Here is a 25197-nt window from a genome sequence, read left to right on the forward strand (position 1 = left end):
TGAAAGCAAGCTATTGGGCAAGTGAATGTGCCATTAGTATCACCCTTCTGCCTTTGACGTATCTTTTTTTTTTTTAAATCTTATTTATTTGACAGAGAGAGAGATCACAAGTAGGCAGAGAGGCAGGCAGAGAGAGGAGGGGAAGCAGGCTCCTCGCTGAGCGGAGAGCCCAATGCGGGGCTCAATCCCAGGACCCTGAGATCATGACCTGAGCCGAAGGCAGAGGCCTTAACCCACTGAGCCACACAGGCGCCCCTGACTTTGACATATCTTTAGCCATTGTAAGAACACTGTGGATGCAGTAACTCAAGTTCAAGAGGGCCTGGAGCCCTGTTTATCTTCCCGCCATGTGGGCGGAGTACCACTATTGGAAACAACCATGGCATTCTTCAGATAAATAAGCCAAGTGAGGAAGGCACTTCACTGGCTTGACAGAAGCGTCCCGGAGATGGCCACGAGCCAGGACACCATCCCGAACTCTCACCGCCGCATGGGCTCGGAGCGCGGCCGGGGAAGATGGCGCACCTCTACTCCCAAATGAGACACCTATCCAATTACAAAAGGGCAAACCAGTGATTCAGTCATCCCATCTAATAAAGTCCGGTAAGAGGGAGAGACACTCCCGGGGCGACTGGGTGGCTCAGTCAGTTAAGCGTCCAACTCTCGGTTTCGGCTCCGGTCATGATCTCATGGGTGGGATGGAGCCCCATGTTGACCTCTGTGCTCGGTGGGGAGTCTGAGGTTCTCTCTCTCCATCTCCCTCTGCCCCTCCTCCCTACTCTCTCTTTAATTAATTAATTAGTTAATTAATTAAAGGGAGACACTCCCTTACATCCTGATCAACTTAGGGCAAGTAGTCACCGCTGATTTTCTGCACCTGCAGAGCTAGACCAGGACCCAGGACTCTCGCAAGTTACTGCCCACCCAGAATAGTTGCTGATCTTGCCCTGGCCCCCTTTGAGGTCTCTTAGTTTCCATACCAGTGAGGTTCCCGCTGACCAGGGAGGGGGTAGAATAGCAGGAAGGAGGACTTGATTATTTTGAGAGCTTGGGGGAGACGGGGAGAGGGCTGAGGCTGCCATGGTGCCACACCCGGGGCTGGCAGACACTTCCTCCCCAGAGAATGACAGTGAGGAAATGGACAGACTTCCAGGCCCTGGTCCAGTGCAGGGACGGAGCTGGCACTCAGTAAATCCACAGGGAATGGGAATTGTCTACACATATTAAGTTCAATAAATGTCTGTTGAATGAGTGAATGAGGGGAAGGCAGCACCAGCTCTCCAAGTTGACTTAAGAACATGGAGTAACTAACAGAAGGCCCCGAGCCTACAGGAATTCCAGCGTTCCCGGACTCTGGTTACCCAGAGACCCATCCAGGGGTTAGGCAGAGAGGGGGGCTCACCTTCGGCCAGGTCCAACAGCGTGAGCACGCCATCCTCGCAGGCCAGCACTAGGAAGGTGCAGGTGCAGCTGAGCTGGGAGACCGTAATGGGCGCGGCGCAGGGCCACACGCTGTCTGGGTCTGCGGGGAGGACACAGCATGCAAGGCTGTCCCCCAGCCTCCGCCCCCACCCAGCACCTCCACCTGCACAGCCCAAGACCCAGACGAGTCTGCCTGTCAGGGACATGGGCAGGAACCGTGGTCTGGGCTCACCCTCTCGCTCACCTCTTGGCAATGCTGTCTCCCTCCTAAGGATAAAAGAAGGGGTCACGCTACTGTCCCCCCGCAGCTAACACTGAGTGAAGGCTTATGAGGTGCTGAGCACTGTGGTAAGCCCTTTCCATGCCTCCTTTCAGTTAATTCTCACAAGGGTCCCGTGAGGTGAGTCCTGTTAGCACCCCTATTTCACAGATGAGGAAACTGAGGCAGAGATGTAAGCGACCTGCCCCAGGTCCCAGCCAGTCGTACAGAGGTTGGTATTGGAAGCCGCGCTGCCTGGGAGAGGGCTGGAAGGAGAGAGATTCTTCCTTTGCCCATTTTCACATTTCACTATCCTTGTATAATTCTGAAATATAACCTAAGTGAACAGCTCAAGGAATCACCCCGAAGTGAACTTGCTCGACAGCCATGAGTTTGTATAAACCAAACCACCACCGTGTTTCCAAAGTGCCTGTCAGTTTCAAAGAGCTTTCACATCTGGAAACCCTGTGGATTTGGCTCTTCCCGACAAGGGCGAGCAGGGGGCAGGGATGGCGTCGTGAACTAGCTCTGTGTTTCAGATGAGAAAAGGGGACTGGGGCTCACGGTGGCTGGCCTGACGGCACGCAGTTTACAAACATTCGGGCCAGGGCTGGATCTGGCCTCTGACGCCAGGCCTCTCTTTACCTGAGCTGCCAAAGGAGTCCTGGGGACCGGACCAGGTTTTGTCCCTGTTGACCTGTTCTCTTTAAGAAACGGGACCGCTCAGAGACAGAGACTGGCGGTCACTGACACCCCAGCCACTGAGCCACCTGCTTCTGCCTGCACAGCTCTGGTCCCCTAAAGTGACACGTCAGTCATGTGCCCTCAACTAAGCTGGAGAAGGCCATGTTCCGAGAGCCCCGAGCTTAGGGAACCCCCATCTCAAAGTACCGACTTTATCCTTCAGAGTTCGGTGAAGTGAATAGAGGAAGAAGTTGTGATTTCCAGGCCAGTGTATGCCAAGGACACAGGCTACCCCTGGGAAAGAAGAGAGAGGGGGCATCATGTAAGGAATCTAGATACCCTCTGGTTTGTACAGAAGCTGTTTGCCCAAGAGGAAGTCGGTTTGCAATCAAAAGTGGTCTGTTCTAATGGGCAGCAGGCAACAGAAGGACATGCCTCCTGGGGGGTGGGGGGGGCACCCCTGGAAGGGCTGTACCTAAGGCCAAGTCACCTTCCTGGGTGGGGAGGATGGTCACTACCCCTGGGCTGCTTTCACATCTTCTAGATAATTCACGTCCCCTTGGCTGTCAGTGTTTTAAATAACCTTTTGTACAAAATGAATTCATGTCCAGAAGCAGCACGGCGGGCTATGGGCTCATGCCCTCCTCTGTGGCAGGTCCCTCCCTGAGACGATGCCAGTCTCTGTCATCAGGGAATCTGGGCGCCATGCATCCAGCCAGAAACCATTAAGCTCCAGCTGTGAAGCTAGTGACCTACTTCCTGCCTCCCTCCCTCCCACAGTGCAGGGTTTGCTGAGGCATTCCCTCCAGTGGCTCACTGCCAAGGATAACCCCCTGCTTCGTGTTCATTTACCCGAGGGGCTCTTGACTTCTGCCGGCATTGCAATCATGCTGCTGGGAAGGAGGAAATGGAACGTGGCCATGCTGGGGAGAAAAAGAGACACCAGTCAGAGCCCCGGCAGACTCCTTGGCCAGGAGAGACGGTGGCAGTCTTGGTGCTAAAACCAGACATGGGTGGTTAGGATGGACCTTCCACGTTCTCTGTGCTGGTCCTGGTGGCTGCAGACCTTGGAAGTTGGTGGGGGCGGGGCAGGCTGAGCGGGAGTGCAGGAGTCACTCGAAGGTTGGGAACAGTGCCTAGCACCTAGCAGAACTTTCTCTGTCCTAGAGGAAGATCCCTTAGTCATCAGACTGGGCTCCCTCATGCTGGGGGGTAATCCAACTGGGGGGGGGGTGCTGATTAATTTGCTCTTCTTGAAAAAGCCAATCAATTTCTTGATTTATAGAGTTTGCATTTACAAGCGCTTCTTGTCGTATAAAGACTCCCAGTACAGACTGTGCGAATAGTTTAACAACTAGCCTGCAACACTCCTAACTACCCAGCTAGGCAGTGCACCCCTGAACCTCATGGGGTCCCGCTTCAGGTCTCTGGTAGCTGCTATGAGGGCACAACCCTAGGAGTCTGTGTCCCCAAGTGAGAAAATTCGAGATGCTCTTGACAGCAAGATGTGAGGCTTCCCGGGTAAAGCAAGAACATTCCGGAGGTTCAGCATAGCTGTGAGGAGAGCTGGCTCCTAAAACCGGCTCTACCAAGTTCAAAGACTTGGGCTCAGTTTTTACAATCACAGCAGAGGGTTCATGAGCCCTTCCTGCTGCCTGAGGTTACAGAGGAAGGTATTTAAGTAATTAGACATTAATATATGACGTTTAGAAAAACTGGATGGAAATTGAATAGTGAGTCTCACTGAATAGTGGAGACTCTTATGTCTGTCTGCAGGCTCTTCTGTGTTGTCAAGATAATCAGGAAAAAAATTTTTTAAGAGATGATGTGCACAAAATTGTAAACTAAACTCCTCTTCTGCACACACTTCTATCCCCTCTTTGAAATCCACGTGATCAGCCTCTATTCTAACAGTATTTGAACAATCTCCACACACTTTTTCAAAACATCTGCTGAAATCCTTGGAAAAAAGTCCCCCAAACCAGGAGGAGCTCTTAGGCCTCAGATGAATTCACGGGCTTGGGCACACGTTCCGGCGTGTGCCCCCACGGTTCGGGGAGCAGGGGGCTCCTGGGGTCCCCGGCCGGCTCACCTGAGTGGCTCCTCCTCCCACTCCATGTCCGGGTCCTTCCGGTATGAGGCGTGGAAGATGGCCGCCTGCTGCTCCCACTGACTGTCCTTGATGAAGTGGTTCTGCCCCGAGCCCAGGCCATAGTAGTCCTCTACCTTGGCAAAGATTTCCAGGGGGCTTTTGAACGTGGTACCTAGGATGAAAAGATTCCAGAATTGGTCAAACCCTGGGACTTCCGCCTTCCTGATTTTCCCTCCTTTCTCGGTGCTTCCCAGTTTCCTGTGGAATCCCTCATCCCCAGAAGTCCATGTGGGAGCCCAGGGTTCAACCTTCGCCCTGCCTCTTTCCTACCCCGGCTGCTCAGGGAGCACAGGCGAAGCGCAGCTCCTACAGCCCCATCCCACCGCCACTTCCTGTTTCCGGGTTACGGGATCCGCAGAGGCGGCCTCGGACCACCGGTGCTGTGTCCCCAGGTCAGCAAGGCCCCAAACGGCCAGTTATGGTCACTACTGAGCTGCTGCTGAAGGCCCACGTAATCAGACAGTCCGGCCCCGAGTTCACCTACCCCACCGCATTCCTTCAAAAATCTCCTCTCTGGGGCCCCTGGGTGGCTCAGTGGGTTAAAGCCTCTGCCTTCGGCTCAGGTCATGATCCCAGGGTCATGGGATCAAGCCCCATGTCGGGCTCTCTGCTCAGCAGGGAGCCTGCTTCCTCCTCTCTCTCTCTCTCTCTCTCTCTCTCTCTGTCTGTCTGCCTGCCTCTCTGCCTAATTGTGATCTCTGTCAAATAAATAAATAAAATCTTAAAAAAAAAAATCTCCTCTCTGCCAGTCACTTTTCTTACCACTCGACTTCCCCTGAAACCTTTCATTTCCTTCTTTTTCAACTGTTCCTAAATCCTCAGTAAAACTGAGTGATTGATTTTCTGGGTGCCCACCCCAGCTTTGAGAACTCTGCTCTCTTTGGAGCGGGCTGGACGCCCCATAGTGCCCCAGTTCCCCTTCCCCTGAGACATCCACCGTCCCTGGTTTCTTGCATTGGTTGCTACAAGGAGACCCCTTTTGTATAAACGAATGGCAGCGAACGATACACAAGCAGTTCCCTGAAGTGGGGTCCCTGATCAGCAGGGATCCCGCAGGCTTGAGTACTTGTTAGAAATGCAGATTCTCGGGCTCCACCCCAGGTGGAAGCAGAAACTCTATGGGTGGAGCCCAGCCATCCCGGTTCTAACAAGTTCTCTAGGTGAGTCTGATGTAGCTAACGGTTGAGAGTTGTTCTTAGACGTGAGCACTCTTGTGTGTTTTACTCACAGTGGCTTGGAGATCTCTTCCTATCAGTACTATAGACCTTCCTCATTGTTGCTTGTTTTCTTTTCTTCTTTTTTTTCCTTTTTCCTTTTTTTTTTTTTAAGATTTTATTTATTTATTTGACAGACGGAGATCACAAGCAGGCGGAGAGGCAGGCAAAGAGAAAGAGGGGGAAGCAGGCTCACTGCCGAGCAGAGAGCCGGATGTGGGACTCAATCTCAAGACCCTGAGATCATGACCTGAACCGAAGGCAGTGGCTTTAACCCACTGAACCACCCTTTTTCCTTTTAAGACTTTGTTTATGTATTTGACCGAGAGCGAGCAGGAGCACACAGGCAGGGGGAGCGGCAGAAGGAGAGGGAGAAGCAGGCTCCCTGCTGAGCAGGAAACCCATGCGGGACTGGATCCCAGGACCCCGGGATCGTGACAAAGGCAGCTGCTTGACTGACTGAGCCACCGGGGTGTTCCTGTTGCTTGTTTCCATTCTCTGAAAATTTTTCTTATGTGAAATATAACACATTCAGCAAAGAGCATAAAAATATATATCTTAATAAATTATTACAAGGCAAACATCTGTCTCTACTCAGGTCCAGAGATGGGACAATGTGTGCTCCCTAGAAATTCCGCAAAGGCCTGTCTCCAGTCACAGCCTCTGGGGAAGAGCGGCAGCCACTCTCCTGGCTTCTGTGTAAGCACCGCATTCTATTTATTTTACTTCTGTCTCAACGTGCATCTAAACACGATAGCTTTGTTCGGTCTGATTTTGCACTATATACACAAATGGGATTATATACAGCGTTAACTCTAAGTCTGCCCTCTTTGGGTTAATACTCTTTGTGGCATTTGGCCATTTTGTTGCGGATGGCTATAGTTTGTTCCTTTTTCTTGACAGTGTCCCATCGAGGGAATGAATAAATGACAGTTACATCTGTTCTGTCGTTGATGGGCATTTCGGTTGTTCCACATGGGCGGGTACTGAAAAATCACGTCACTGCTATCATTCTTGTAATGTCTGTAAATATCGGGGGAGCATTTACTTGTGAACCTATCAGGTATACACCTAGAAGAAGGGGGACCACTTCCCCCCGGTTTGCTCAGGAAGTCCCTAGTGTTCGCGCAGAAAGCCCCACACCCCAGGAAACGCCTCAGTCCCAGGCAAGCCGGAATGGTTAGTCATGCTCCCTAAGAGTGTAAGTGCTGGGTCTCGGTATAAATTATGATCAACATTACTAGATCATACCAAACTGTTTCTCAAAGTGATTGTACCGATTTTCATGGGTACCGTGCATGCGACGTCTGGTTATGGTTATTTCACATCCTTACCAACTTGGTACCATCAGCCTCTTTTCATCGTTGCCATCCTGGTGGGTGTGGAATGGTAGCTTGTTATGGTTTTCATGTGCATTTCCCTGATAACTAAGGATGTTAAGCACATATGTTCATATGTTTATTGGCCATTTGAATAAGGCCATCTTGCCTGTTTTATACTCGATGGTCACTTTTCCTTAATAAGTTGTAGGAATTCTGTATATACTCTTGATATGGACCATTCATAAGTTTTATGTGTTTTGCAAACGTCTCCCCCCATTATGTGGCTTGTTCTTTCATGCTTTTACTGATGTCTTAGGGTGATGGGAAGTCCTTAATTTTAGTAGCCACATTTATCAAATTTTTCTTTTATTATAAGTGCTTTTTCTATTTGTTTTGTTTAAAAAGTCTTTCCCTACCCGGAAGTCATAAAGATATTGTCTTATATTAATTTTTAAAAGCCTTATTGTTGGGGCAGCTTGGGGTTCAGTTGGTTAAATATCTGCCTTCAGCTCAGATCATGATCTCAGGGTCCTGGGTTTGAGCCCCATGTCAGGTTCCCTGCTCCGTGGACAATCTGTTTCTCCCTCCCCCTCTTCCCCTTTCCCCTATTTGTGCTCCCTCTCTCTCTCAAATAAATAAAATCTTTAAAAAATATTTAAAAGCTCTATTGTTTTCTCTTATTTACTTCTGTGAGTCACCTGGAATTTATTTTTGTGTGTGGCACGAGGCAGGAGTCCCATCTCACTTTTGTTTCCATATGGACAAGCAGCACCATTTACTGAAATGACCATCCTTTCTCCACAGCTCTGGAGTGCCACCCCTCAGATATCAAGTGACCACTAATGCCTGAGTCTGTCCTGGCCTCCATGATAGTTCATTCATCTATTTTTTAATCTTGTCTTAATCACGTAGCTTTATAATAAATCTTGATGGAGCAAATCATATCATCATGTTCCTTTATGAGAGTGAACTAGATATTCTTGGCTTTTTAAATTTCCTTCTTTGTGGGGTGCCTGGGTGGCTCAGTGGGTTAAGCCGCTGCCTTCGGCTCAGGTCATGATCCCAGGTCCTGGGTTCGAGCCCCGCATCGGGCTTTCTGCTCAGCAGGGAGCCTGCTTCCTCCTCTCTCTCTGCCTGCCTCTTGCTTACTTGTGATTTCTCTCTGTCAAATAAATAAATAAAATCTTTAAAAAAAATAAATAAATTTCCTTCTTTGTTTTTAATGGTTGCAAAGTATTCCTTTGGATGCGTGTGGCCAGATTTTATTTAACTAGTCTTTTGCATCTATAAATACTGCTGCAGTGAATATTCTTATATCTTTTATGTCATGTGCACGTATTGAAAGGATATACTCTATCCTTTGCCTATAATGGACCTCTCCTCTGCACCTCATGACCTACTCCTACTTATCCTTCAAAACTTTCCCAAATGCCTCGTCCTTTGATAAAGGCTTTGCCTGCTCTGTGGCAGAGTTAGTCACTCTTTCCTCTATGTTCTCGTGGTCCTAGATGTTCCCCATCATTGCACTTATCATAACGTACAATGTTGGTTTCCTCTTATTCCTCTTTGGTAGCACTGCAGCTTTTAGAGCACAGGAAGCTGTGTCTTCCTCATCTGTGTGCTTGGTGCGTTATTGGCACTCAGCAAATACTGATGAATGAATGAACACAGAAATATAGAAATGAATAAACTCCAGCTAGATGACTGTCTTTCCGGATTTCCCAACTCTGTTAGTTAGCTGTATCCTTGTAACTTCTATATTTTTTGTCTTTAGATCCCAGAGCTTATGACTTAAAATTTTTTTTCCTTTCAGAACTATACTTGTAATTTAGATATTGCTGCTAATAAGTAGAAAAGACGGGAAATGTGGAGAAAGGCAAAAAAAAAAAAAAAAAAGAAAAAAAATCAATGGCAGAAGGAAAGAGAGCAGTTAGTTGAATTATACTAACCTGTAACTGGTTTGGGTGGTTTGATCTTCATTATGTGAACTGGAAGACTCAACTTAATGTCTCCTCTAAAACAAACCATCATATCCTACAATAAGGAAAAGGCACAGCTAAGAAGCCAACAAACGGGATATAACAGAATCATTAAAAACATATCTAAAAGAAGACAGAAAAAGAGGGGGAAGGAAGAAAAAAAGGGGAAAAGTGGGACAAATAGGAAGTAAATAGCAAAGTGGTAGATTTAAATTCAAACACATCAATAATTACATTAAACATAAATGGCCTAAGTACCCTAATTAAAGGTAATTATTCAAAAACTATAAGAAGGTAAGACCCAACTACATGCTGTCAAAAAGAAATTCATTTTAAATACAAAGACACCAATATTAAAAATATAGAAAAAGATACATCTTGTAAAAATAATGAAAAGAAAGCTGGGGTGACTGTATTAATATCTGACATAATAGATTTCAGAGCAAAAAATATTACCAGCGTTCAAAGATTCACTGAATAATGATAAAATAGTCAATTCACCAAGGAGATATAACATTCCAAATGTTTTCACACCTAATAATGGAGCTTCAAAATACATGAAGCGAAGGCTCATAGAAGTGAAAGCAGAAATAAATAAATCTGTAATTTATTTTTTAACCATCTCCGCCCTCCCACCTCAGGCAGCAATCCTGATAAATCTCTAATCTTAAAGATTTGAACACTCCTCTCCCAATAACTGATAGAATAGACAGAAACCCAGTAAGAGCATAGTAAGGATATAGAAGGAAAAGCAGTAAATATATAGGAGACTTAAATAACTTGACCAACAATAGCTGAATACACATTGTTTTCAAGTGCACATAAAACACTTAACAAGATAAACCATATTCTGGGCACAAAACAAATCTTAATAAATTTAAAAGGTTTCAAATTATATGAAGCATGTTCTCTAATCACAATGGAATTAGAAATCACAAAAATAAAGACATCTGGATATTCCAAAGTATAGAAGTATTTAGAAGTATAATATACCTCTAAATAATTCATTGTTCAAAAAATATGTCAAAAAGCAAATTGGGAAGTAATTTGAAGTATTTTTAAAGATAACATCAAAATATAAAGAAAGGTCTATTTCTGGGCTCTCTGTTCTCTTCCATTGATCTATGTGTCTGTTTTTGTGCCAGTACCATACTGTCTTGATGATGACAGCTTTGTAATAGAGCTTGAAGTCCGGAATTGTGATGCCACCAACTTTGGCTCTCTTTTTCAATATTCCTTTAGCTATTCGAGGTCTTTTCTGGTTCCATATAAATTTTAGGATTATTTGTTCCATTTCTTTGAAAAAAATGGATGGGATTTTGATAGGGATTGCATTATATGTGTAGATTGCTTTAGGTAACATAGACATTTTCACAATATTTGTTCTTCCAATTCATGTTCACTATTATATGATCTCCCTGATATGAGGAAGTGGAGATGCAACGTGGGGGGTTTGGGGGTAGGAAAAGAATAAATGAACAAAGATGGGCTCGGGAGGGAGACAAACCATAAGAGACTCTTAATGTCACAAAGCAGACTGATGGTGGCTGGGGGTAGGGGGGTAGGGAGAGGGTGGTGGGGTTATGGACATTGGGGAGGGTATGTGCTATGGTGAGTGTTGTGAAGTGTATAAACCTGGCGTTTCACAGACCTGTACCCCTGGGGCTAATAATACATTATATGTTTATTAAAAAATTAAAAAACTTTAGGGACGCCTGGGTGGCTCAGTTGGTTAAGCAGCTGCCTTCGGCTCAGGTCATGATCCCAGCGTCCTGGGATCGAGTCCCACATCGGGCTCCTTGCTTGGCAGGGAGCCTGCTTCTCCCTCTGCCTCTGCCTGCCATTCTGTCTGCCTGTGCTCGCTCTCTCTCCCTCTCTCTCTGACAAATAAATAAAATCTTTAAAAAAAATTTAAAAACTTTAAAAAAATATAAGGAATATAAAGGAATTTTATATATATATATATATATATATATGAATATAAAGGAAGCAGCTAAAACAGTGCTTAGATGTAAGTTTATAGCACTAAATGCCTATATCAGAAAAGAAGATCTCAAATCAATGACCTACCTTTCTACCTTAGGAAATTAGAAAACAAGGAAAAACTTATACCTGAAGTAAGTGGATGAAAGAAAATAATAATCAAATTGGAAACCGATGAGATAGAAAACAGAAAAAAATGAAGAAAAGAAATGAAACCAAAAGCTGGCTCTTTGATGAGATTAATCAAATTGACAAACCTCTAGCCAAGCTGATTAAGAAAAAAAGAGAAAATACAAATTACCAATATCAGAAATGGGAGTCATTTGAGTGTCTGACTCTCAATTTTGGTTCTGGTCATGATCTCAAGGTTGTGAGATAAAGTCCCCCACCTGCCATCAATGGGGAGTCAGTTTGGGATTCTCCCTTCCTTTCTCTCTGCTCCTCCCCCACCAGCTGTCTCTGTCTGTCTCTGTCTCTCTCTCTATCTCAATCAATCAAACAAACCAATATCAGAAATGAAGAAGGTGACATCAAAACAGATTTTACAGGGGTGCCTGGGTGGCTCAGTATGGATTTGGCTGAGGTCATGATCTCAGGGTCATGGGTTCAAGCCCCACATTGGTCTCTGCATTCAGCATGGAGTCTGCTTGAGTTTCTTTCCCCTCTGCCTCTCCTCCTGCTCACTCCCTCTCTTTCTTTCTCTAAAATAAATAAATAAATAAATACATCTAGCTTTAAAAAAAAAACATTTTACAGATAATGAAAGGATAACATGGGATTATGAACCACTTTAAGTCAATACCTTAGGTAACTTAGATAATATACAAAAGTTTCCTTAAGAAGAAAGAGATAACCCTTTGTCACTCAAGACATCAAATTTGTAGTTCCACAAAGAAAATTCCACAGCTCGATGCCTTTATTGGTTAACTCTATCAAACATTTTAAGAAGAAATAATACCAATTCTATACAAACTCTTCCAGAAAATAGAATGGGAATATTCCAACTTATTATACAAGACCAGCATGACCCGCATACCACAACCAAAGGTGTTATAAGAAAATAAAACCAGGGTACCGGGCCTGATCAGTTGGTGGGATGTGTGACTCTTGATCTTGGGTTTGAGCTCAAGCCCCAAGTTGGGTTTAGAGATGACTTTAAAAAAAAGAAAAGGAAACGAAATATTCTTCATGAACATACATGTAAAATTTATTAAGAAAATATTGGCAAGTTAAAATTGGTGAGTTAAGCTTTGCATAGTGGCAGTATCGTAGCCAGTGAGGTTTATCCAAGGCGCAATTATTGCTAATTGAAAACTTTTCCTAAAATTGGTGAGTTGGATCTACAAACAGTTCCTTTTAAAAAAATTAAAAGAAGGCATGCATAAATAACATTAAGAACAGGAAAAGGGACTAATTTAAGAGACAGGTTTTTATTTTTATACCATAGGAAAAACATATTTACACATATCTACAGTTATAGATCTACACTAATAAATGAATTGTGACTGAAATAGGCTCAATTTTTTTTTTAATTTTGAAATTAAAAAGATAATATAAGGTGCCTGGGTGGCTCAGATGGTTATGCATCTGCCTTCGGCTCAGGTCATGATCCCAGGGTCCTGGGATTGAGCCCCGCATTGGGCTCTCTGCTCAGCTGGGAGTCCACTTCTCACTCCCCTTCTACTCCCCCCACTTGCGCTCTCTCACTCTCTCTGTCGATAAATAAATAAAAATAAAATCTTTTAAAAAAGATATAATATAGGACTTATTTAGACCTAGAGGGTAAAAAAAGAAACATCCAGCTTTCTTTACAAGGCTAGGATAATACTAATACCAAATGCTGATAAGAAAACCACAAGGAAAAAAAAAAACTCTACAAGCCAATCTCATGTTTGAACATGGATACTCTATGAACACCAAACTATCATTTTGCTTTGCTAATATCTTATTTAGGACTTCAATATCAGCAAAGCAAACTGACAGTGCAATTAAATGAATTATTACCAAGTATGGATTACCCAAGAATGGAAGGAAGAATGTTTCCACATTAGAAAATCTATTAATGCAATCCACTGCATTAGTAGATTAAAGGAGAAAAACTCTGAAAAGATGAGGAGGAAGTATTTGATGAAGGTCGATATCTATTCCTAATTTAAAAAAAGAACAATAACAAACTCTTAGCAAACAAAGGCTGGAGGGACACATGCTTAACTTGCAGAAGGGTATTTATGTCAAACACCTTTAGTAAGCTTCATGCAAAATGGTGAAACACTTGAGTGTCCCCGTTGGGTCCTGGATAGTGTACTGTCCCCACGACTATTCAACATTTTACTAGAGCTCCTAGACAATAGAACAAGGCAAGAACAAAAAATAAATAGGAAAAATACTTGAAAGAGGGAAAGCTGTCATTATCTACCGTTAGGATTGTCTATGATTGTCTAGCTAGAAAATCCAACAGTTTCAGCTGACAGACCATTAGAACTTCAGTAAAGAGGCCAAGGGTCCTGAGACTCAGGTGAAGGAAGTAAAGTACGAAATTTAAGGAGACGCTCACTCTTAGGTGCCCACTCTGTGCTTGCATGAACCTGCCAGGATCTAGGTTTTGCCGACCTCACTCAAATACAAGATCAATATACAAAAATCAGTAGCATTCCTTCCAATTTTCTGAAACTTGATATTCTTCCAGTTTCTTTGCTGTAACTAAGGACCTGATGAATACTGATACAGCCACAGACTAGCACGAACATGCTAGAAAATACAGATGGTAGGGGCGCCTGGGTGGCTCAGTGGGTTAAGCCTCTGCCTTCGGCTCAGGTCATGGTCTCAGGGTCCTGGGATCGAGCCCCGCATCGGGCTCTCTGATCAGCGGGAAGCCTGCTTCCTCCCCCCCCCACCCCGCCTGCCTCTTTGCCTACTCGTGCTCTCTCTCTGTCTGTCAAATAAATAAATAACATATTTAAAAAAAAAATACAGATGGTAGTGTCCACATTTAACACTTAACACCTCTCCTTCCTGAAACCCCATTAAAATGACAAAAAGGTGCTTTTTCAAAAAGGACTAAACTCATAAGGAATAAGAATAAAAAGGAGACAAAAGCAAGAAAATTTTGAAGTTGGATAGCAGGTGGCTAAATGATTTAGCAGGCCCAAGAATGTCAGGTCTGAACCAGTAGGGGAGAAAGCCTGGGAGCCATCCAATTTATACCACAAACACTCTAAGACTCGAGAAAATGGCAGCTCCAGGTGTCTTGAGTGAACTGCCAGTGGGCCAGAAACAGGATTGGCTGAAAATCTCTTTAAAGATTTCATTTATTTATTTATTTATTTATTTGTCAGAGAGAGAGAGAAAGAGAGAGCATGCAGGCAGAGAGAGAGGAAGAAGCAGGCGCCCTGCTGAGCAAGGAGCCCGATGTGGGACTCGATCCCAGGACCCTGGGATCATGACCTGAGCCAAACGCAGCGGCTTAAACAACTGAGCCACCCACGCACCCCTGGTTGAAAATCTCATTAAGAAGCATTCAAGTATTTATTCCTAATTCAGAAAACTGGAAGGAATTAAATTTATTCCTTATTCAGAAAATTGGAAGGAACCGAGGGAAGAGGGTAGGCGGTGAAAATGTAGCCAGGACACCACTCCTGAACATCACCACCCCCAAGAGACACAGCCACCAAAGCTGATGCTAGGTTTTTCTTAGACTCCCTATCTCCATGGAGCCAACAGAATGAAGTTAAAGTTGACACACTGAATGTACATGTCATCCCACCCCCACCCCCAAGGTGTCTTCCCATGAGCCTCCGCAATTCAGGTGAGAGCTGCAGTTAGAGAGGCACCCAGCACCTGCTTAGGGTAGGTCCACCTCACCCCCACCCCTGCAAATCCTTCCCTGGGAGCTACACCCAGCATGTAGGCATCATGAACCATAGCTTTTGACTGTGTCTGTGAGCATCTGTACTTCATGCCATTTTATTTATTTTTATTTATTTATTTTTTTAAAGATTATTTATTTATTTATTTGACAGAGAGAGAGAGATCACAAGTAGACAGAGAGGCAGGCAGAGAGAGAGAGAGAGAGAGAGAGGGAAACAGGCTCCCCGCTGAGCAGAGAGCCCGATGCGGGACTCGATCCCAGGACCCTGAGATCATGACCTGAGCCGAAGGCAGAGGCTTAACCCACTGAGCCACCCAGGCGTCCCCATGTCATTTTATTTTATATATACATTAGCAAGATGTGTTCTAAGATATCAGAAAAGCCTAAGGTGGGGCGCCTGGGTGGCTCAGTGGGTTAAGCCACTGCCTTCGGCTCAGGTCATGATCTCGGAGTCCTGGGATCGAGTCCCGCATCGGGCTCTCTGCTCAGCGGGGAGCCTGCTTCCTCCTGTCTCTCTGCCTGCCTCTCTGCCTGCTTGTGATCTCTCTCTGTCAAATAAATAAATAAAATCTTTAGAAAAAAAAAAAAGAAAAAGAAAAGCCTAAGGTTATTTTGGGAGTCTGGGAATGCTCAAAAATTTTTCGATATAAATTAATGGTAATCCCTTCTTCACTTTACACCATTTTGGCTTAGGAAAGGTTTCATAGGAATGCTCTCCTTTCAGATCGCAGGAGAGACCTGTATTCTCCAAACACTGACTTGAGCATTTCCCAATACTAAAACCCAGTTGGGGCACTCTTTAGCAAAACCACAGTCAACCAGCCCCACCCACGCCCAAAGCCTGGCATCCTGTCAGTTTCCCCATGACTCCCACTCTTACGAGTAGAGAGCCAACTACCACCAGGCAGTGAGGAGAGCATCTCTTCGGAAAGACAGAGACCAAAACAAATTGGAAAAAAAAAGCAACTTGGGGAAAAGAGACCAAACATGGAGAAGAAACACCAACAATTAGAAACGTTTTTAGGGAAGGCATAGTATTTATCAAATAAACAATCAGAGAAAAAAGGGAGGCTCTTGTAAATAAAAATACGATAGCAAAAATGAAAAACTCAGAGAGTGGAGAGACTGAGCCAATGAGCTCTCCCCAAAAGGTGAACAACAACAAAAGTATGGAAAATAGAACAGAAAAAAACTGGGTGGCATTGATGAGATTAGAACCCTGGAAGTTTTGCTCCAAAGTTCAGTAGGTCCTGGTGGAGGTAGATGAATATTGTAATGGGACAGGATAAAGAGCATAAAAGTATATAGAAGAATGATAAAAGATCACACTTCAAAACAAATGGGAAAAGATGAATTACTCAAGGATATTTGTGTGATAATTGGCTATTTGGAAAAAAGAGATAAAAGTGACCCCCTTCTCACTCCATTCACAAAAGACACTCTCCTCTATGAATTAGAGTGAAATGTCAAAAACAAAATTTTGAAATTATTAGATGAAACCACAGGAGAACTTATTTATAACCTCGAGAGGAGAAAGCCTTCTTCAGTAGAATGAATATTAAAAAAAAAAAGGATAGAAAATTCTCACTATATTCAAACCTAAAACTTCTCCCCTCCCCCTTTTTTGAGAGAGAGAGAGTGTGTGTGTGTGCATTCACATGCAGTGGGGAGAACAGAAGAAGGGAGAGAGAGAGAGAGAGAGCGCCCCAAGTGGGGCTTGATCTCATGACCCTGAGACCGTGACCTGAGCCAAAATCAAGTTGGATGCCCAATTGATTGAGCCACCCAGGCACCCCAAACCTAAAACTTCTTTTTTTTTTTTTAAAGATTTTATTTATTTATTTGACAGAGATCACAAGTAGGCAGAGAGGCAGGCAGAGAGAGAGAAGAGGAAGCAGGCTCCCTGCTGGGCAGAGAGCCAGATGTGGGGCTCGATCCCAGGACCCTGGGACCATGACCTGAGCCGAAGGCAGAGGCTTTAACCCACTGAGCCACCCAGGTGCCCCCAAAACTTCTTTACAACAGAAAAGCACACAAACAATGGAGAAATGGAATTAACAAATTGGAAGCAAATATGTAACAAGCAAACTATATAGGCAGGCAATTCAAAGAAAATCTCAGTAAATAAGGCCAATAAAAAATATGGAGATCAATGAAAATTACACAAGATGTCATTTTGTTCCACCAGTTTGTAAAAACAAAAAACAAAAACAAAAGGATAATAGCAAGGTCAGAGAGGCTGTGGAGAAATTGGTTAAAAGTAAATTGTCATGCCACTTTGGGGAGGCAACTTAGCAGTATCTACATTAACACTAAAAATGCACGTGCCTGAACGCTCAGAAGCACCCAGGTATACAAAGAATTGACAAAGTTTTTCACTGTATAATGTAAAAGCCACAAAGTGGAAATGTCTTCAGTATCGATAGACTCCTACCCCAAATAAACTGTGGTATATCCATAATATGGAACAGAACACAAGAGGTCAAAAGAACAAGGTAGGTTTAGTTGATGTTGAAAAACTTTGCAAAAAAAAAAAAAAAAACCAAACACCCCCCAAAACAAAAAAACGCAAAGTTGTAAGAAAATATAAAAAGTATAGGAAATTCTCATAAAACAAAACAAAAAAAAAAAAATAGAAAAAATTTCCCATAGAAAAGACATTCCCATAAAACGAAACTATATATTTTTTAAGATAAATGCATGTAAGAAGCTAGATACACACTGAAGATCGAGGAAACACACATCAGGCTAATAACGGTGAGGACCTGTGGAGACAGCTGCTGTCTCCGAATTACCTGGCTTTTTCCAGAGTGACAGGTTCACCTGTTTGTATAATTTGAAGCATAATGTAATTTAAAAAGGGGGAGAAGAGAGGGCTTTCGAGAGACTTCCATGTGGAGGTGACCTCTTCTGTACTGGCTAGCCTGGGTCCTCCCAAGAGCAGAGCCTCTGGAAAGCCCGGTGTGCTCCTGGCCTCAAAGGGAGAGCCGGGAAGCTCCTGGGAAGCCACTCGTCCCCTGAGGTACGAAGATGAAACCCCTCAGGAAACCTGGCTTGGGGGACTGGGCTGTTATTAAGGCAGGAACAAACCAGGCCTCATGGGGCCTGAGGGTATATAATTTGGGGGCCTCTATGAAAAAGAGAACACAAAATTTTGAACACAAAATGCCCATGGCCATCCTAATACCACCCAATATGGAGTAAATGGCGACAGGGGGAGAAGGAGTGAAGACAGTGGTCTTAAGCGGCTGTGGTTAAAATGTTACTTTTGCCAATTTTACAAGACTACGTGGCCATGTGAATACATTGTTAGGGTCCCTTGCAGGGCCTTGGAAGGGGCCATACAGGAGAGGGGCCTAAAATTTCACCTCCCTTATCGTCATGGAAACGCATCTCTGGACAAACGACTCGGGGCAATGATCCTCAAGGATAGGGGCCTGTCTTTTGTGGATATGAGGTACGAAGTTGAGTTACAGAGAATCTGAAAATGTGCCCTACTGGAACATTTTCCTGGGATACTTGGTATTTAAAGCACATTTTCAGTCAAAATAAAAATCTGTGGCATGCAACCTAAATTTCCCTGCAGATTTTCTTTAAAGTTCCTTACCGTTTCTAAATCCTCTGAAGTCACAGGTTCAAGAGGATTCTGAGGAGAAAAATGAGAAATTAAGTCACGATAGGCCTGTTGTCCCCCGCTTTATTCTCTTTCTCCCTGTTACTGTCGTCAGTAGTAAACGCATCCTGCAGACACAGACGACTGATATTTGCGTGGTTGCCTGGCCCGCAGGATTTTAACACAGGATCCCCTGCTGTCCAAGGTCTTAGGATGCAGGAGGGGAGACTGGAAATAGTGAGAGGAAGAAATATGAATGCGGGTGCCCCTGGGTGGCTCAGTCCTTAAGTTAAGTCTGCCGTCAGCTCAGGTCATGATCCCAGGGTCCAGGGATCGAGCCCCGCGTCAGGCTCCCTGCTCAGTGGGAAGCCTGCTTCTCCCTCTCCCACTCCCCCTACTTTTGTTCCCTCTTTCACTGTCTCTCTCTATCAAATAAATAAAATCTTAAAAAAAAAAAAGAAATATGAATGAACAGAAGTAATGTTGGGCATTGAGATTATTAAAAAAAAAAACAAAAAAATAGACTGAAATGGTAGAGCTCCTACTTTCTAAGAATAATATGAAGAACATATGTATTCCTATATATTGAGAACAACCTGTTTATACCATAATCTGGGAAATGCAGTGAGGCATGAAAGGATTATTTCAGCCCAGAGTGGGGGGGGATAAAATGACCGAGGAGGCAGGAATCAGGATAAAAGACCGTTCTCCCAGAGAAATGCCTGGGAGTGGTCTTGGTGGAGAGGCACCTCTCAGATGAGAAAGAGAGTGAGGCTCCCACTACTGAGGGCACCTCTACTTTTTAATATCTTTTTTTTCTTTTAAAGATTTTGTTTATTTATTTGACAAAGAGAGAGAGAGAGAGAGAGAGAGAGAGAGAGAGAGAGATCACAAGTAGGCAGAGAGGCAGGCAGAGAGAGAGGGGGAAGCAGGCTCCCCGCTGAGCAGAGAGCCCGATATGGGGCTCGATCCCAGGACCCTGGGATCATGACCTGAGCCGAAGGCAGAGGCTTTAGCCAAGCCACCCAGGCGCCCCTAATATCTTATTTTAACCAAAGCAAATCAATTTTGGAGTCATGGGTCCATGTGCCTGCTGTCCTCTCTTGCCGCCTCCATAAGGCCCCATTTGTCCTGATTCCAGGGGGCATTTAGGCTAGATGTGGGTCAAGGGGAGGGAGAAACCCATCAGTGGGAAACAGGGGCCTTTCCTACCGGTTGTGGCTGTCTGACTTTCTTCTTCGGATTTAGAGCCGGTTGGGGGTGCTCCACCTCCTTGAGCCAAGACTCCTTGGGCAATTTGTACACATCCAGCCAAGTGTCCCCAGCTCCTGCATTGGGAAACCAAGGTGCCATTGAGCAACTGTGAGTAGGTGACAAGCTTCCCCTGAGGAAAGGCCTGTCTTCTCAGAACCCCCAGCGTGGGGCCCAGCAGGTACCCTTGGAACAGAGACTTGGGCAGACCGAGGGAGCCGTGGTCCTGCCATGGGTCGCTGACAGTCCTCACTCCCGGGGAGCTGTAGGGCCTCTCCCCTCAGGCCACTGCCTTCTGAAGGAAGCCAGGCTCCTTACCCTCACAGCACTGGTATTACGGTTTTTAACCAAGCTGTCGCCTCTGCCCAGTCCCCCTGTCTTTTGCTAGGTTCCAAGAGGTAAATTACACAGACATTTTGTCATACTGCTTTTCCTGTCAGGGGAGGAAGGCGGTATGACACAGAAGCCATGACTGAGAGGGGATGGCTGAGGCTGCAATTGGGAGAGATTCCCTCCAGAGCATTCTTCTGATATTTGAGGAAATGATCACCAAGGACTACCTTGGAGTGAGGCTTTAACTTGTCATGGAAACACACTGAGCTTCTAGACCCAATACCTGACAACCTGGGAAGGGCCACTTCCCCTTGGTTTGGGGCTCTAGCTAAGTGTTTCCTTTAACACGCAGTCATCTGGACCCCTGGACTTCAGGTTTCTAGTCTCTAGTCCTGGGAGAGAATGACTGTCTTGTTTTGAACCACCGGGTTTGTGGTACTTTGTTGGGGCCTAGGAAACAGGACAGAGTATAAAAGCTTCCTCTGAAGTATATACTTTCCCCAAGCTCTTAACATCCGAGGGACCTGTGGCAAGAACATAGAGGCCCGTATACCATATGTCTAAATATTTAAAAGTTAAAAGTCAGGTTGCCTGGGTGGTTGAGTCATTAAGTGTCTGCCTTTGGCTCAGGTCATGATCCCAGGGTCCTGGGATCGAGCCCCGAATCAGGCTCCCTGCTCAGCGGGGAGTCTGCTTCTCCCTCTCCCACTCCCCCTCCTTGTGTTCCCTCTCTTGCTGTCTCTCCCTCTCTGTCAAATAAATAAAATCTTTTAAAAAAGATAAAAATCAAGCTAAAAGTCACTTGAATAAAAGATGTTCTATCTCTGCAGTAATAATTACAGCAGGTAAGAGCCAATGACAAATGCTAGAATTGGTGGGTTGTACTTTAAGGGGATGCGGGATATATGCGTAGTCTCAAAGTATCTCCCCCCACATGCTTATCAGTTACTGTGGTGGTTTCAACATATGCCCCCAAATTCTTTGATTCTTCTGCCTCCAGGAAGAGAAGCTTAAATCCTTTCCCCTTAAGTGTTGCCGGGACATAGTGACTTGCTTCTAACAAAGTATGGGATGGGAAAAGCAGTATCTTAGTGGGGGAACCTGGCAGACACCAGTTACCTGGGTGATATTGCTGGCACATACCCCCGACATACAACGACAAGAGCAATTCACCTCTGTGGCATCTCCCCTAAATCCTTAACCCTGGTTGAATCATGAGAAACACAGCAGGCAAATTGAAACTGGGGGACCTTGTACAAAATATCTCACTGGTATTCTTTAAAAGTGTCAAGGTCATGAAAAAACAAAGAAATACTGAGAAATTGTCACAGACAGGAGTAGACTAAGAAGACACGATGACTAAATAGAATATGAAATCCTGGATCGAGCCTTCAAACAAAAATTTAGTGGAAAAACGGGCAAAACCTGAAGAAAAAAGCCACCACCTTTAGTTAATAGTATTATATCGATGTCATCACTTAATTTTTTTTAAGATTTTATTTACTTTTTGGACACAGAGAGAGAGAGAGCACAAGTAAGCAGAGTGGCAGGCAGAGGGAGAAGCAGACTCTCTGCTGAGCAGGGAGCCTGATGCAGGGCTTGATCCCAGGACCCTGGAATCATGACCTGAGCGGAAGGCAGAGGCTTAACCCACTGAGCCATCCAGACGCCCTTGTCATTAATTTTGACAAACCTACTGTGGTCACGTTAAATGTTGGTATTGGAAAACCAGGGGAACCCTGTACCTATCTTTACAACTCCTGTAAATTATTTCTAAATAAAAGGTTTGAAAAGAGGTGGTTATCTGGAAGAGACTACACATCTGAACCTTCTTATCAGCTCACGGTTAATCCCACCTTGTAGGAGGAAGGCTGTGAAACCCCCTCCTTGAGAGATCTCCACCTTCACACAGGTGGTTTGCTTGCTGGCATCATCCTGAAAAGAAGAGAGGGGTTGATAGAGTAAGGTCAGCCTGACGATGGAGAGGAATGGTGGAATTTCGATTTCCTGCCTAAAGGTTTTGGATGTATTTCCTAGTTTCTTAAATACCATAGATTGGATGACTCATAAACAATAGACCTTTATCTCCCACAGTCCTGGAGGCTAGAAAGCCAAGATTTCCAAAGATCTCAAAAATCTGGCAGATTCAGTGTCTGGCGAGAGCCTGTTTGCTGGTCTGTAGACTTCCTGCCTGCCACCTTCTCAGGTGCCTTCACATGGTGGAAGGGTTGAGGGAGCTCTTGGGGCTCATCTGAGGGCACTAATCCCATTTATGAAGGCTCTGTCTTCATGATCTAAACCTTTCCCAAAGGCCCCACCTCCTAATACTCACACCGGAGTTTAGGATTTTCAACCTGAATTCTGTGGGGACACAAACATTCAGTCCATAGCAAGAAGAGACTGACTGTAATCCTGGTATGAAATTTGCTCAAATTTCAGGCCAGGTGAGAGACTCAATGTTTATGGTTGTCTGTGGCCTGCTTTTTCATTTTCTTAATTGTATCTTTTTTTAAAAAATATTTTCTTTTTATTTGCTTGAGAGAGAGAGACAGAGCATGAGCGAGGAGAAGGTCAGAGGGAGAAGCAGACTCCCAGCATAACTGGAGCCTGATGCGGGACTCGATCCCAGGACTCCAGGATCATGACCTGAGCTGAAGGCAGTCGCCCAACCAACTGAGCCACCCAGGCGCCCCTCTTAATTGTATCTTTATAATAACAAAGATACTTGTTATTATTAAGATCTTTATTAATAGGTGCTTGCATTTTGTTTTTTTTTTTTAAATCAAGTTGTAATGTTTTATTACAAATTAAAAATGAGGTGCTTAAAAACCTCAACTCGGTGAGGGGCAGCTGGGTGGCTCAGTGTGCTCGAGTGTCCAATTCTTGATTTTGGCTCAGATGGTGAGATCAATCCTTGCATCTGGCTCTGCACTGGGCATGGAGCCTGCTTGGGATTCTCTCTCTCCCTCTCCCTTTGCCTCTACCCCACCACCCCAGGCTCGCTCTCTCTCCAAAACAAACAAACAAACAAATAAATATCTCAACTTGGCTAGATATGAAACAATGTTAAAACCTTTAAAGGTGTATTGAGAAAAACCAGACTTTTCGAAAAACCCATTTGGTATTACCAAAAAGAGACATCTTTAAGTAAAAATAAAAACCAGATGCTGCATAGATGATGCCACTAGTTCTAGCTGTCTGGTCAACGGTAGAAATACAAGCACTGAAGGTCTTCAGCTCCAATCTTTCGTTCACTTCTTATTCCTGGGATGTCATAATTTCATCCCCCCCACTCCTCTGGCAACCACCAATTTGTTTTCTGTATTTAACAGTTTATTTGTTTCTTTTTTTTCTCTGTTTGTTTTGTTTCTTAGAGTCCACATAAGAATGAAATAATATGGTATTTGTCTTTCTCTGACTTATTTCACTCAGAATTATACCCTCTAGGTCCATCCATTGCGAATGGCAAGATCTCATTCTTTTTTATGGCTGAGTAATATTCCATTGAGTCGGTATATACCACATATTTTGTATCCATTCATCTATCAGTGGACACTTGGGGCCTTCCATAATTTGGCTATTGTAAGTAACGCTACAGTAAATACAGAGGTGCTATAGTTTTTCAAATTAGTGTTTCATTTTCTTTGGATAAATTCCCAGCAGTACAATTACTGGATCATGTGGTATTTCTATTTTTAATTTTTTGAGGAATTTCCATACTGTTTTCCATAGTGACTGCACTGACTTACATTCCCACCAACAGCGCACGAGGGTTCCTCTTCTCCAGCTCCTTGCCAATTCTTGTTATTTCTTATCTTTGATTCTAACCATTCTGACAGGTGTGAGGTGATCTCATTGTGGTTTTTTGATTTGTATTTCCCTGATCATGAGTGGTGTTGAGCATTTTTTCATGTGTCTGTTGGCCACCTGAATGTCTTCTTTGGAGAAATGTCTGTTCATATCTCCTGCCCATTTTTTAATTGGATTATTTGGTTTTGGGGTGTTGAGTTGTGTAAGTTCTTTATACATTTTGGACACTCTTTATTAGATATGTCATTTGCAAATACCTTCTCCCATTCTGTAGGTGGCCTTGTCGTTTTGATGATGGTTTCCTTTGCTGTGTAAAAACCTCTTATTTTGGTGTAGTCTGGATATTTATTTATTTTTTTTTAATTTATTTGAAAGACAGAGATTACAAGTAGGCAGAGAGGCAGGCAGAGAGAGAGGTAGGGAAGCAGGCTCCCCGCTGAGCAGAGAACCCGATACGGGGCTCGATCCCAGGACCCTGGGATCATGACCCGAGCTGAAGGCAGAGGCTTTAACCCACTGAGCCACCCAGGTGCCCCTGGATATTTATTTTTCGAGATCACTCCTTGTCGGCTGACTGAAGTGCGTGCCGGGACAGGTGGTAAGCCTGCATTTGCTCAGTCCCGCCCTGCTCAGTCTGGGGAGCCATGACGCCTCACCTGAATTCTCAGCTGCTTTTGTCCCTTTGCCATCTTATGGCTTAGGTTCTCCAGGCATTTGCATCAGTAATAGAAGTTGCAGGGTTGAGGAGGCTGCTGACCTTGGGTGTCATCTCCTTGATTTTCCTTCTCTTCATTGCTGTCCTCTCTAGGGGGTCTTTGGTGAGGTGGGCCCAACCCCTGATACAGATTCTCTCACTGATCTACCTGCTTCTGTGCCCTGCTCATCTACCCTCTTCGTCCCTTCTGCACGGGAGGGTTGGCATAGCGTGATGGGCTCCCTAACGGGCTCTGCCCACATGCAGGTGGGGACTGTCACCTGTGCCAGGCCCAGTGGTGTGGGGCCTGACCTTCAGGGGCACTCTCTGACCCCTCATTCCTTTCCCTACTCTCACAAGTCTGGAATCCCATGGGTAGTTGTGTGGAGGCCCAGCCCTAGACATGGACAGCGTTCCCCCTGGTTCTATTCTGCACTGATTTACTGTCTTGTGCTGAACTCCACCAGGGCCTATGATGCCCACTGCCTCTGCACACTTTCTCCTCCAACAACGTCCAACTCTTCCATCTCTCCATCTCCTATATCAAAAAGTCCCTTCTTGGGGTTACCTTTTATGGCAGTCTGCTATCCAAATACATCTTCCTTGGTGTCCT

At 44.7% G+C, this 25197-nt stretch overlaps 1 protein-coding gene and 1 non-coding gene across 4 annotated transcripts in view; one reads left to right on the plus strand and one right to left on the minus strand.

Moving 5' to 3' along the window:
* The window catches only part of WDR93 (WD repeat domain 93), a 50008-nt gene that overhangs the window by 15693 nt on the left and 9118 nt on the right, over nt 1-25197 (minus strand). For all 3 annotated transcript variants that reach the window (XM_047736958.1, XM_047736959.1, XM_047736960.1), the window contains exons 5-12: nt 21937-22015; nt 19709-19824; nt 18491-18529; nt 9003-9087; nt 4458-4629; nt 3218-3288; nt 2573-2659; nt 1403-1522 (exon numbers count right to left, since the gene is read on the minus strand). In XM_047736958.1, the coding sequence (XP_047592914.1) occupies nt 1403-1522; nt 2573-2659; nt 3218-3288; nt 4458-4629; nt 9003-9087; nt 18491-18529; nt 19709-19824; nt 21937-22015 (769 nt within the window). The remainder of the gene's footprint in view (nt 1-1402; nt 1523-2572; nt 2660-3217; nt 3289-4457; nt 4630-9002; nt 9088-18490; nt 18530-19708; nt 19825-21936; nt 22016-25197) is intronic.
* Nucleotides 12262-12399, plus strand: LOC125105722 (U4 spliceosomal RNA). Its single transcript, XR_007129001.1, has one exon. It is a non-coding gene; the product is annotated as a U4 spliceosomal RNA (small nuclear RNA).

Source organism: Lutra lutra, chromosome 7, assembly GCF_902655055.1.
Source record: "Lutra lutra chromosome 7, mLutLut1.2, whole genome shotgun sequence".
NCBI lineage: Eukaryota > Metazoa > Chordata > Mammalia > Carnivora > Mustelidae > Lutra > Lutra lutra.